The 12500-nt window shown below is 45.6% G+C and overlaps 1 protein-coding gene across 1 annotated transcript in view; it reads right to left on the minus strand.

Annotated features, from left to right (window-relative positions):
* The window catches only part of LOC143040893 (uncharacterized), a 259576-nt gene that overhangs the window by 152344 nt on the left and 94732 nt on the right, over positions 1-12500 (minus strand). Inside the window, exon 2 of the mRNA XM_076212339.1 lies at positions 2279-2306. Within this exon, the coding sequence (XP_076068454.1) occupies positions 2279-2281 (3 nt within the window). The 5' untranslated portion in view covers positions 2282-2306. The remainder of the gene's footprint in view (positions 1-2278; positions 2307-12500) is intronic.

Consider the following 12500-nt stretch of genomic DNA (forward strand, 5'->3'; position numbering starts at 1 on the left):
TATATCCACTGAATCGTATCAATAATAATGGCGATAATGAATATATGTATGTACAAGCCGTATGTGAATCACCATGGTATTGTTGGACTTGTAATCGACGGATATTGCCAGCACGTAAGAGATATCAGAGCTCATTAAGTCTCTATGGGTTATGGTGTAACCTTCCATACACTCCTCCCCATTGTTCAAAGGGAACAGTAACGGCTTCGCGTATTAGTGGAAGCTCCGCCATAAGTGGGGGCGGGGGGGGGGATTCTGTACCGTATGTGTGTATAATTTCATCATGCTGTACAGTGTTTACAAATTTATCCAAGTGTAACATCTCAAGACAAATAGAACCACCCAAGGTTCCACACAAGTAGGACAAGGCCGCTTGTAAGACACCACTAGTTGGTGGATATCCTTCTGGTCCCAGCCCTGGCGGAGGGAGGAGGGGGAGAGAGGAGGGGTGGGGAGGGGGAGGGGGAGAGCAGTCACCGCAGTCACCGTGTGCGTGTGTGTGTGTGTGTATGTGTGTACGTGTGTGTGTGTGTGTGTGTAGGGAGGCGGGGCCAGCCACACAAAAGAAGCCCGTTAAGTTCATTACGAGGATTTGAATAACAAAAGTAAAATTGTAGGTTCGTCACAGAGCCAACGAATCCTGGGGTATCGCACGTCCCGCCGCGCCGCGCAGCGCGTCCGGGGCGCCCGGAACACGAGCCCTGTCCGGGGAGGTGGCCGGGACATGTCCCGGGACTGGGGTTGGGAAAAAGACCCAGGTTTTTAACGACCGGGTCATTTCCGGGCATTCGCTCTATCTCGCCGTTTCTTGCTGCCCGGACAAGGACTTTTGTTTGTTCCGGAATTCCGGGAGAACTTACCCGGCGAAGAGCAGGTTGTTCGGCGTTGTGACGACACTATTCCGGTATGGTTTTTGTCTGAACACCAGGAATAAAGCAGTTTCTCATCCTGATATTTTGCGAGTTATCAGTTTGCGCTCTCATACCGTATATACAGTTGTTTATTTACGAGTATGCTGATGTGTCCATACAACACACACACACACACACACACACACACACACACACACACACACACACACGAGGAAGGCGAGTGCAAAACGCACGGGACCAAGTCCAAGTTTATTCCTGACTAGTTTCGCACTAAGCTTCTTCTGAGCTAACCTAGCTCACCTAACTGACCTAGATTCGTGTCTACCTTGGCCACCTTCCTTAACTAGTCATTATACCTAGTCTTTGTATACTAGAAACCCTGGCCCGCTTTGCGAGAGGGTGGCCTGGAGGCCTCAAGCGGGTCCCGGTCCACCAACACATTCTTCAAGCCGGAGACCGCCGCCTCTACTGCATAAAGCAGAGTTCCTTTGCCAAAGTCACAATGAATGTCAACGCGCTGAACGTGAACACGATAATGGAGGAGGAGGAAGAGGGAGAGGAAGAAGAGAGGAAGAAGAAGAGAGAGAGAGGAAGAAGAGAGGGAGAGGAAGAAGAGAGGAAGAAGAAGAGGGAGAATAGGAAGAAAAAGAGGACAGAAGAGGAAGAAAAAGAGGAACAAGAAGAGGAAGAAAACGAAGACGAAGTGGAAGAGGGTGATAAAGAAGAAAAAAGGAAGAGGGAGAAGAAGAGGGAAAGGAAGAAGAGAAGAAGAACAGGGAGAACAGGAAGAAAAAAGAAGGACAAGAAGAGGAAGAAAAAGAGGAACAAGAAAAGGAAGAAAACGAAGACGAAGTGGAAGAGCGAGATAAAGAAGAAAAAAGGAAGAGGGAGAAGAAGAGGAAGAAAAAGAGGAAGAGGAGGAAGCGGAAGAAAAAGAAGAGAAAGATGACGAAGAGGAGGAAGAGGAGGAGGAGGAGGAGGAGGAGGAGGAGGAGGAGGAGGAAGACCCTCGTGGCGTCACCATGGTATCACAAAAGGTGTTACCACCGCCTCCTGGTACCTCGCGAACACCATCTCTCCACTGCAGTTACCATTTCCACCACTGCCAACAAGGCTTTCCACAACCCCGCCAACAATTTTACTATCAAGCCACTGCCGTCATATCGGGCGAAACAAACCGCGCCATCCTTATGTCCTAGCCAATCACAAACACCCTTATCCCTACGGGCGTCATTCTAAAGCGATCATAATTGGTCAAGGAAAGAAAGAAGGCGTGGCTTATTTCGCATTAGACATAAAATCAACACTGACCTTGTGCAGCCACTAAACATTAAAAAAATGAAAATTAGATTAATTAAATAGATAATTAAAATATAAAATTATATTAAATGCATAGCCACACTCACCATTCTTCTCCTAAGCTCAGGTTCACGCCTGAAAAAAGAGTAAAAAATAAAGTTAACTAGATAGATATAAATCATACAGTCAAAATAATCAATCAACGAGTCAAGTCATCATCATCTACAGGCATTTTCAGTCCACTGCAAGACAGAGGCTTCTCTCAGTGTGTTCGATCCTGGGAAAAAGTGCGTCTGTTCCAACCAACCATCACCAACCAGCCAAAAGCTTTGACGTCTTTCTATCTTGGTTTAGGTCTTACTTGGCTGCTTACTGCATCCGCAAGTCTCATTCACGACTTCAGTGCTCTTGTTGTTGGGAATCGCCGTGACCAACACCACCGTATCCCTCATCAACTCCTCCCGACAGCGGCACACTTTACTGGCATTATTCTGTCTGACGACAAATTAAGTAAAGGAGAGTCACGGCAGGGGATTTAACTCCTGTCTTAACCTTTTCACTAATAGTTGCATTTGTTATGGCTATTGTGTGTGTGTGTGTGTGTGTGTGTGTGTGTGTGTGTGTGTGTGTGTGCGTGTGTGTGTGCGCGTGTGTGTGCATACATCTCCGCTGTCCGTTACACATCACTTGTTTGTTTCTTGTAGTACCGCTGTGTGCTTTCGCGATGGGGATCACGTTATCAGTCATCTGAAAGTTGCCATAACAAGGAAAAACACCTATACATGAGAGAGCGCGCGCGCACACACACACACACCTACACACACACACACACACACGCACACACATACACACACACACACACAGATTGATTTTTATATAATTTGTAATGAACGAAATCAAAGATGCGGACTATGCAAGACCAATTTAAAGTTATTCATAAAACAACCAGGTAAACAAACGCACACACGCACTCATGCACACACACACACACACACACACACACACACACACACACGTACGTACACACACGCAATTCCTCGAGACTATATGGTCTTTTGTTGTTGGTATTCCTCTGTACTCGGAAGAACAAGACAAACCCAAGTGCCGGCCTCAAATTCATGTTAGACAAAAGGAAGATAGAAATCCATCGTTAGGACCCAGGGAGGGAGGAATGGAGGGAGGGGGAAGGAGGGAGGGAGGGGGGAAAGGAGGGAGGGAGGGGAGAGGAAGGGGGAAGGAGGGGGGAGGGAGTTGAGGGAAAGCAAACACGCTACAGATAAATCTTACAAGGAAAACAGGCACAGCGACTCACACACAGATGAACATCAGCAGCTAAGAGAAGCGCGCGAAGGCTTGAAGGTTGACCTCGGAGGGGGACGTGGAACCGGGGAGCGGAAGGAGAGAAGAGATAGACACAGGTTGGAAGAACGGGTGGAGGAGGAGCTTTTGTGTAGTCGCTGGTGAAGGACGAGGGAACGGGTGTTGGAGTTCGAGGAGTACCTAACAAGGCAAGTGGACAAGGAGGAGGGGGAAGGTGAAGAAGTGGAGAGAGGGAAGATCATTCTTAACACTTCGAACCTGAAGAGTACCTGATGACAAAGGTGGACACGGAGGAGGAGGAGGAGGAGGAGGAGTAGGAGTAAGAGGAAGAACGAAGTGGAAGAGAGAACGGAGGATCCTTCTTAAGACACAGGTAGGCGGCTTGGATCCCCCTATCTGTTACAAAGCCGCTTATTTCTGCGGGCAAATTATCGAGACAACACAATGGCCGCATCGAGGAGACTCAGGGGTGCTTAGCACTCACTGTGCCGGCCGCTCGAGAGAGAGAGAGCCAAAAACCTTCTGGGAAATTGGGATCCTCGTGGCTTTGGCGGTTTTCCACCGGATTGACCTAGCCAGGGGGCTAGCCTCTCTCTCTCTCTCTCGGTGTGTGTGTGTGTGTGTGTGTGTGTGTGTCTGTGTGTGTGTTTACCTAATTGTAGTATACAGTAAAGGCGCAACGCTTGTGAGAACCTGTTTCTCTAATTTATACCTGGCTTCAAATGTACGTGTGTGTTTATATGTGTATGTGTGAGATAATAACCGATGTATTAATTTCCTCTTGTTTGGCCTACTTGTGGTCATGCACACTTTATATACCTTATTCTAGCTGACGGAAACTTTTTCTATTTGTCAACTTTGTAAACTGCAAAAAAAAAGTATTTGCCTGTAATGTGCAGAAGTTACGATGATGTACGAGTATATATTGCGTACAGTGTATATGCATGCAAGCACGCACGCACGCACGCACACACACACACAAACACAGCAGAAGCGCCTGGATACGACAGCAGCTGCACGCTCCACCGCCCTCCCGGCATGTCGAGCCACAAGACAAGCCAAGCCAAGAGAAGACAGGACAAGAAAGTACAGGAAAATATAGGACAGATAAAGACAAGCCAAGACAGTACAGGAAAATACAGGACAGGCGAAGAAAAGACGAACCAAGCCAAAGCAAGACAGGACAAAGACAGTACGGAAAAATACAGAACAGGATAAGCCAAGATAAGAATTGCTAAGCCAAGGAAAAAACAGGATAGGACAAGCCAAGACAAGCCAATATAGGACAAAAATCACACAGGAAAATATAGGATAAGAAAAAAAAAAAGAAAAAAAAAAAGGGACAAACCAAGCCAAGCCAAGACAGTACAGGCTAAGTCAGGCCAAGCCCCTAAACCTCCCCCCCCTCCGGCACCCTTCTTTCCTGCTGTGGAGTGTTTGCTTCGAATTCTCCTCCTCTTAACGATGCAAGCCTAGGTTCTGTTCCAGCGACTGCTACCTGTGGCTCTTCAGGCATACAGGGCAAAGGTGAAGGCTTCGGTCGCAGTTCGACCGAGGTTCCATTTCCAACAGCTTCAGGTGTTCTCCGACAAGACTCACACTACAAGAGGCAAAGCGTTTCGATTGCAGTTGAGCGTCTCCTGGTGTGAGCCCTCCCCCTCACGCCCCACCTTTCGGACTCTTTCTGCCATTTTGTGTCCGGCGTGCTAAGACCTCAACGCGGGGAGGTGACCGGATGATCTCCTTCCGGACGGCGGGTCCGGACTAATTAAAAGATCCTTATCGGCGCCAGGGTCGTCCCCCTCCAGTGTCGCCGTCAGCGTCGTCGTCGGGTCCTTCGGAATCACTCCAGCGTAGGGAGGGAGAGAGGGAGAGAGGGAGAGAGAGAGAGAGAGAGAGAGAGAGAGAGAGAGAGAGAGAGAGAGAGAGAGAGAGAGAGAGAGAGAGAGAGACTCTGGTTGCAAGACGCGAAGAGAGAGCCCTTCCGGGTTCTAATAGGCTGAAACCCTTTTGTTCCGCGCACTCAATTTGTCTCCTGGAGAACTCCTGGAGGAGGAGGAAGGGAGGAAAAGTAGGAGAGGGAGGAGGAGAAGGTGGAGGTGGAGGAGGAGGAGAAGGTGGAGGAGGAGAAGAAGGAGGAGGTGGAGGAGGAGAAGAAGGAGGAGGTGGAAGGAGGAGGGGAAGGAGGAGGGGGAGGAGGAGGAGGAGGTGGGATAGAAAGAGGAAACGAGAGACTAATAGCAAAGGTTGTAAAGAAAGTGAAAATTAAATCATCTCGTCAAAACAGACTTAGGTAATGAACAAGTCTATTCCAAGAAGAAAAATGAAAAATAAAAAATAAAAGACGGAGAGATGAAAGAGTACAGTCACCTACACTTATACCCGTCCGTCCCTTCATCTGTGCACCTTAAAAAATGGGGACATTGGTTACAAGAGAGGATTTTGAGTTGTGACGCTTTTGTGTGAACGCTGAATACAATCACAGACGCGCTGAAGCCACATCACCTATTCCTTGAAGTGGTGCAACTGGTTCACTAACTTTCAATGGTACCAGTGTCCTTAATCCTTTGATTACCGTGGGCTTCCTTAGAGACGCGAACATCAAAGGTTTACAGAAAGGACAGAAACTGTCAAGACAGATACATCTCTGTATATGTTAGTCCTAGACAGACAAACACAGACGTGGAGAGGGACAGATAGACAGAATCTGTCAAGACAAACCTGTCTGTATACTTTATCAGACAGACAGACAAGTACAGACAAATACCTATCTGTATACTTTCTCACTAGATAGATAGATGGACAGAGGCACCTGTCTCGCTTGACATAGACGGGTAAGTAGACAGACGGACGGACGGACAAACAGAGGCTGGGACGACAAAGTAATCCCCTCCCAATTTCAATTAAAGGGAGACGGGTATTAGGCCGCTGATACCCGGCTAATCACTTCATGGGTCCTTCTCCTTTAGACGCCTTCGTGAGATTTCATTCGGCTGATGGGCAGACTCGGGGTCTCCAGCGCGTCGCTTGGAATCTTTGTCTGTCACGTAATCAGAGATGAAGCAAGTCTCCTAGGCGGCACTAAATGCTACACGTAGCTTGGAGAGAGAGGAGAGAGAGGGGAGAGAGAGAGGAGAGAGAGGGGAGAGAGAGGGGAGAGAGAGAGAGAGAGAGAGAGAGAGAGAGAGAGAGAGAGAGAGAGAGAGAGAGAGAGAGAGAGAGAGAGAGAGAGAGAGGGGGGAGAGGAGAGGGAGAGGGGAGAGGGAGAGAGAGAGAGGGAGGGGGAGGGGAGAGAAAGGGAGGGAGGGAGAGAGAAAGGGAGGGAGGGAGGGAGAGAGAGAAAGAGAGAGAGAGGGAGGAAGAGAAAGAGAGCGAGAGGGGAGGGAGAGAGAGAAAGGTTCTTCATTTCTAACTGCGATAGTGGTGATATTGTTGATAGTGCTAGTAATGGCGAAAACGGCAGACACGGCAGATACACAAGGCATGGAAGCGGGCAACCCTTCCGAAACCTTAGTTTTCGTCACTCTGTAACACCTCCATAACGTATAATCCGGAATGAAGACCAAGATACTCTTGTGTGTATTAAGGGCCATTTACATGATCAAACTGTTTGTCAAACTCGGTTTGTCAAACAAATGTTTGAAGTGATGTTTGACCGTGTGAATGCTGTATTTGGTTGTCAAACACGTTTGACAAACGTGTTTGACAACCAAATACCCCATTCACACGGTCAAACATCACTTCAAACGCTCGTTTGTCGAACCGAGTTTGACAAATAGTTTGACCGTGTAAATGGCCATTTACTGTACATCAAAAGAGATGCCTGTCTGGATAGGGACCCCCAGAACCCAAGAGGAGGACCCGGACGACAACGATCCCCGGTAGCATGCGGACATCTCCCCCCCCCCTTCCACCTCCATCCCCTCTCCGGTCCCCTCCGGATCCCCGTCCCCCACCCCTCACGAGATCATCTCCTTAATCTGATTGGTAGGGAGAGGATCAGGGGCTGCGGTGAACACACACGCATATGCACACACGCACACACATGTCCATATTCGTACATGCACTTCATGTGCGCATATACACGCACATAAATACATGCCCATACTATACATGAGCGTTTATGCATGCACTACTATTTATATCCGCTCATATACAGTACATATATACATGCGTGTACACACACACAGATCGGACCTACGAGCTTAGATCGGACCTACGAGCTTAGATCGGACCTACGAGCTTAGATCGGACCTACGAGCTAGATCGGACCTACGAGCTCTGAGTTCTCTTCCGGGAGGGAAATAGCTGTCGATCACGAGTCCAACACGTGATCCAAAGACCAAGTGAACACATACACACAGTCTCCATCAGCCTGATATCAACGCTACATCAAGTTGTAATCCCAAGCTGTTTACTTCCACAACACGTCATCAGTGAGTCCTGCCCCCACCAATCACATTACAGACAAATACGTATAGATAATACCGAGGTTGTATCATTATTGCAAAAACAAATATTCACGAATAGATGAACGAGAAAAAGAAATCAGTCCTAAACACTAACATTACAATGATCTCACAATTATCTTATATTTTGATAATACTCAGAATTCCAAGCGATTTTGTTCAGCTGTGAGGCTTAATGACGTCATCCTGGAATCGAGCGATGGAAATGACGTCACCAAGAGGACGTTTTAGCAGGGAGTTCTCAAACTGAGACCTTCGTTAGTAGGAAGATGATAGTTACTTAGGAGACCGAGGTTGAGTGGTTAGTGGGAACATGTTAGTGGACTGGTGTAATGGAGTAGTGTTAAGACGTTATCAAACTGGGCTATTTTCCCTCCAACCTCCAATTCATCGGCGGTACCGACCACCTCCAGCATTTTATCCGCCGTGAAATCACTCTCTGGCGAAATATTGAGTAATAGCAGCAACGACTGCAACAGCACTGTAGGAAAGCGGCCAAACGCAGAGTATGGGATCCAATGTATTTTACGTTTCGCCCAGAAGGGCTTCTTCAGAAATAACACAGTGGAGAAACATCTGACTCCTTATATAGCCCGAGCTTGCGGGGTGAAACAAACATAAAAATGGTGTAAACACAATTCGCGTAAATTGCTTGTTACTTAGTTATTAAAATTGCTAATGGTTTATTTATCGCAAAAAACCCACTGTTCTGATTTATATTATCAATGTTTCTCAACTGTGTTATTTCTGAAGAAGCCCTGCTGGGCGAAACGTCAAATATATTGGATCCCATACTCTGCGTTTGCCCTCTCCTACATGGCAATTTTTTTTTCCAACCAATTTTTTTTTTTTCAACCAAAATACAGAGAGCGACACTTGATATGCCGGAGGAAAATGATTTTCCTCCAGCATATCAAGATCCCTTCCCGAAAGCTGCGTGCTGGAGATTTGCTCCAACAGTCGGAGGACGAGAGTGAAGTTTTAGTAGTAGAACGTGACCTTAGTTGTAGCCTTTATCTACCATCAAGACAATTTAGTCCCTCAATTGGCCGTTGATGCGTCTTCGTAACCATCGCCAGACGATTTTATTCAGCTGAAGGGGGCGCCTCCATAAGGTCAAAGGTTAAGATTTCGTCCACAGACTCGAGGGAAAGTCGAACTGATGGACAAAGATAATATATATGGAAATAAAATAAACAGCTTAAACAATAAGCAAACAAATGAATAAGCAACTAAGAATACGAATTAGTAAAGATTTAGTTACACACACACACACACATATATATATATATATATATATTATATATATATATAAAATCTAATGATATGGTTCGATGGTGCAATGGTACCATTCTCGACCGCAAATTCATCTCACCCTAGGCTGAAAAAACATTCAGCATCGCTGCATTGCGAGTTGGCACTCCCAAGTTTTTTTTTTTGTGTGTGTGTGTGTGTGTGTGTGTGTGTGTGTGTGTGTGTGTGTGTGTGTGTGTGTGTGTGTGTGTGTGTGTGTGTGTGTGTGTGTGTGTAGTCACGATATTACCTAAAGATCGGTCTCTATACACGCTCTGAGCTCATCCAAGAAAAAAAATCAATCGCGACTCCGGCACGTGATCCAAGACAGACAGACAGACAGACAGACAGACACACACACACACACACAACGCCTCGGGGGCGTTCAGAAGCGCGGCACACAAACGACCCAAGTGATACGGACAAGGTCTTCTTCCTCTTTGACAAACGAGGCCGGAGAGGAGGGTACAGGTCCGTTTCAGTGGCTCGATATCTATAATCACACCAAGATAATACCGTTCCAGGGTATTACAATAAACTTCAGGAACGAGTTTTGTGTAGGACAGGGAGGAGCAAACGGCCAAGGCGGGGACTTGTCGTTCCGGTGGAATATTTTGAGGAATCTCATCTGTCCTCTTCAGAGCTTCATAAGAGTTTAAAAAAGGCAGCGACCCCGTTGAGACACACATTCCACACTCTGGCGCGATGTTCTTTTCCTCCAGGACAGAGCGCTGATGAAACTATATAAAAAAAAAAAAAAAACGGTGGTGGTGGTGTGTCCGTCATTCTCAGTGAAGCGGACGAGTACAACATTATGATCCACGACCCGCGTTCTCAACATGTCGGACACAAGTTGGCTCCACGTCGCAGCGATGCAGCTTTCGTGTCCGCCAAGTCGTAGCAACTCTTTTATTGGCTCAACTGGTCATGGTTCGCAGAAGGCTGGCTGTTGAAACTGAATGCTCTTCTGCAGGAAATTACATACATATATATACATTACATAATATATATATATATATATATATATATATATATATATATATATATGTGCTAATAAGAACACGGGTACGTGTGTTCACTTATGCAAAGTAGACCAAATGGAAAAAGAAACTAACGAAGCAGAGCGCTTTCGTATATTACTTTTTGCACTGGAGACGTAATATACGAAAGCGCTCTGCTTCGTTAGTTTCTTTTTCCAAGTGGTCTACTTTGCACATATATATATATATATATATATATATATATATATACATACATACACTGTGCGTGTGTGTGTGTGTGTACTACACGATGTATTCACATGTATATATTTGTATTTGTGTACGATCCACAAGTCTACAGTATATGCACACATACGTGTTTGCATGTGTGCGCGTGTATATGTGCGTTTTAATTAATTTTATCTAATTTCTGTTTCAAGTTACGGGATGCACACATGCACAGTATACATATATATATATATATATATATATATCAAAGGGCCCCTTCTTATAGGGTAGGTGTGTGTGTCAGAATTCAAACTATCTTCCTATGTAGAGACATGTTCCGACGTTTCCATCCAAGAAAAAAAAAAATAAAAAAATATATATATATATATATATATATATATGTATATATATATATATATATATGTATATATATATATATATATATATATATTACATATATTATATATATATATATTACACACACACACACAATGTATGTATATTGTTTTTGCCATGTTAGCGTTATCGGAGGCGTGCTGGTCTCATTCGATTAGTCGCGGGTTCGAGTCCTACATTTTTCTCTCCGATTCCCAACAGTGACTGCGGTTACCTGCCCCGACAGTCCTCGCACGGTTTAATAAAGCTAAAGTGACGGCTCTGGTCGCAGATGCTAAGCGCCTCCTGGACTGCTGAAGAATCACACTGTGTTCTTCTGTGATAGAAGTCCACGGTTGCTACCAGGCGATTTCTTTCGGTTGAGGGACACATCCGGCGGTCAAAGAGTTGAAGATTAGCGTGATTCATCCTTGCACAGTAAACTTACGAGTTTGATCACGGCTGCAGTCATGCGTTTGTATACAGCAGAGGGAACCCTTTAACAATGGTCTAATACACCTGATCTTACACAATCAATAATAATAATGATAATAATAATAATAATAAAATTATATGGCCTCCGAGTCCATTTCAAAATGGCATATAAACCGTTACACACACACACACCACACACACACACACACACAAATCCTGTCCTAAACCTCGAGACTGTACTGTACTCATCTTTTGAAAGATGAACAGCGAGACTTAATATTTCATTTTTTTTTCGGAAGATTGTCTCTTCCTCTTCGCCTGTTCAGTTGAATTTAAGAATATAAAACGTTTGAATTTTTTTTTATGAAGAAACGAGTGATGAACCCGCTCGCCAGATGTCACTCTGTTATGTGTAATCGTTCTGGTTAACACGAGAGAGAGAGAGAGAGAGAGAGAGAGAGAGAGAGAGAGAGAGAGAGAGAGAGAGAGAGACCCATTGGGTTATACAACTTAACAGCAACCTCGTTGTCATCATCATCAACAACAAAAACAACAAATACAACTGTGTAAAAGACTCCAAACAACACTTCCATCAAGTCCTCTGTAAAGTTTCAGACCCTTTGTTCTTCAATCTACAAATTTTTCAATAACTTAATTTTTCTCATCTCTCAACATCTTTCAAATGTTTAGTATTATACACACATTTCTGACCAGGTCAGTGTCAGATTAGAAAACAAAAAGTAACGACATTTGAAAATAATTGTACCGAATATCTGGAAATGAAAATCAGTGATGCGCACACATTTGTTGACCTCTGGGGTAAATATGCGCGCGCGCACGCACACGCACACACACACACACACACGCACACACACACACGTTCCGGTGTTCCAGAGCGGCTTCACCTTCCTGGAATGAAACTCGGAACGTCCAGAACCAAGCTGCTGTTCAGCCTCTTGCAGCTGATTGCAGCTGTTGAGCGTCAGTGGCGGTGCAGCGATGCAGCAGCAGAAAGTTGAAGCTGTCTGTCGCCCACGTTTCGGAGCGGCCTCGGCCTTGTGCCAAGCGATTTGCTTCGTCTTTGTGGCGGAACCTCTCCCCACCCCCCAAGAGAGAATGGGAGAGAGAACGAGAAAAATAATGAAGAGAGAGGGAGAGGGAGAGAGAGAGAGAGAGAGAGAGAGAGAGAGAGAGAGAGAGAGAGAGAGAGATCCAGTGAAGCAGAAGAG

This window comes from Oratosquilla oratoria, chromosome 29 (assembly GCF_046742065.1).
Source record: "Oratosquilla oratoria isolate Oo_2021 chromosome 29, ASM4674206v1, whole genome shotgun sequence".
Lineage (NCBI taxonomy): Eukaryota > Metazoa > Arthropoda > Malacostraca > Stomatopoda > Squillidae > Oratosquilla > Oratosquilla oratoria.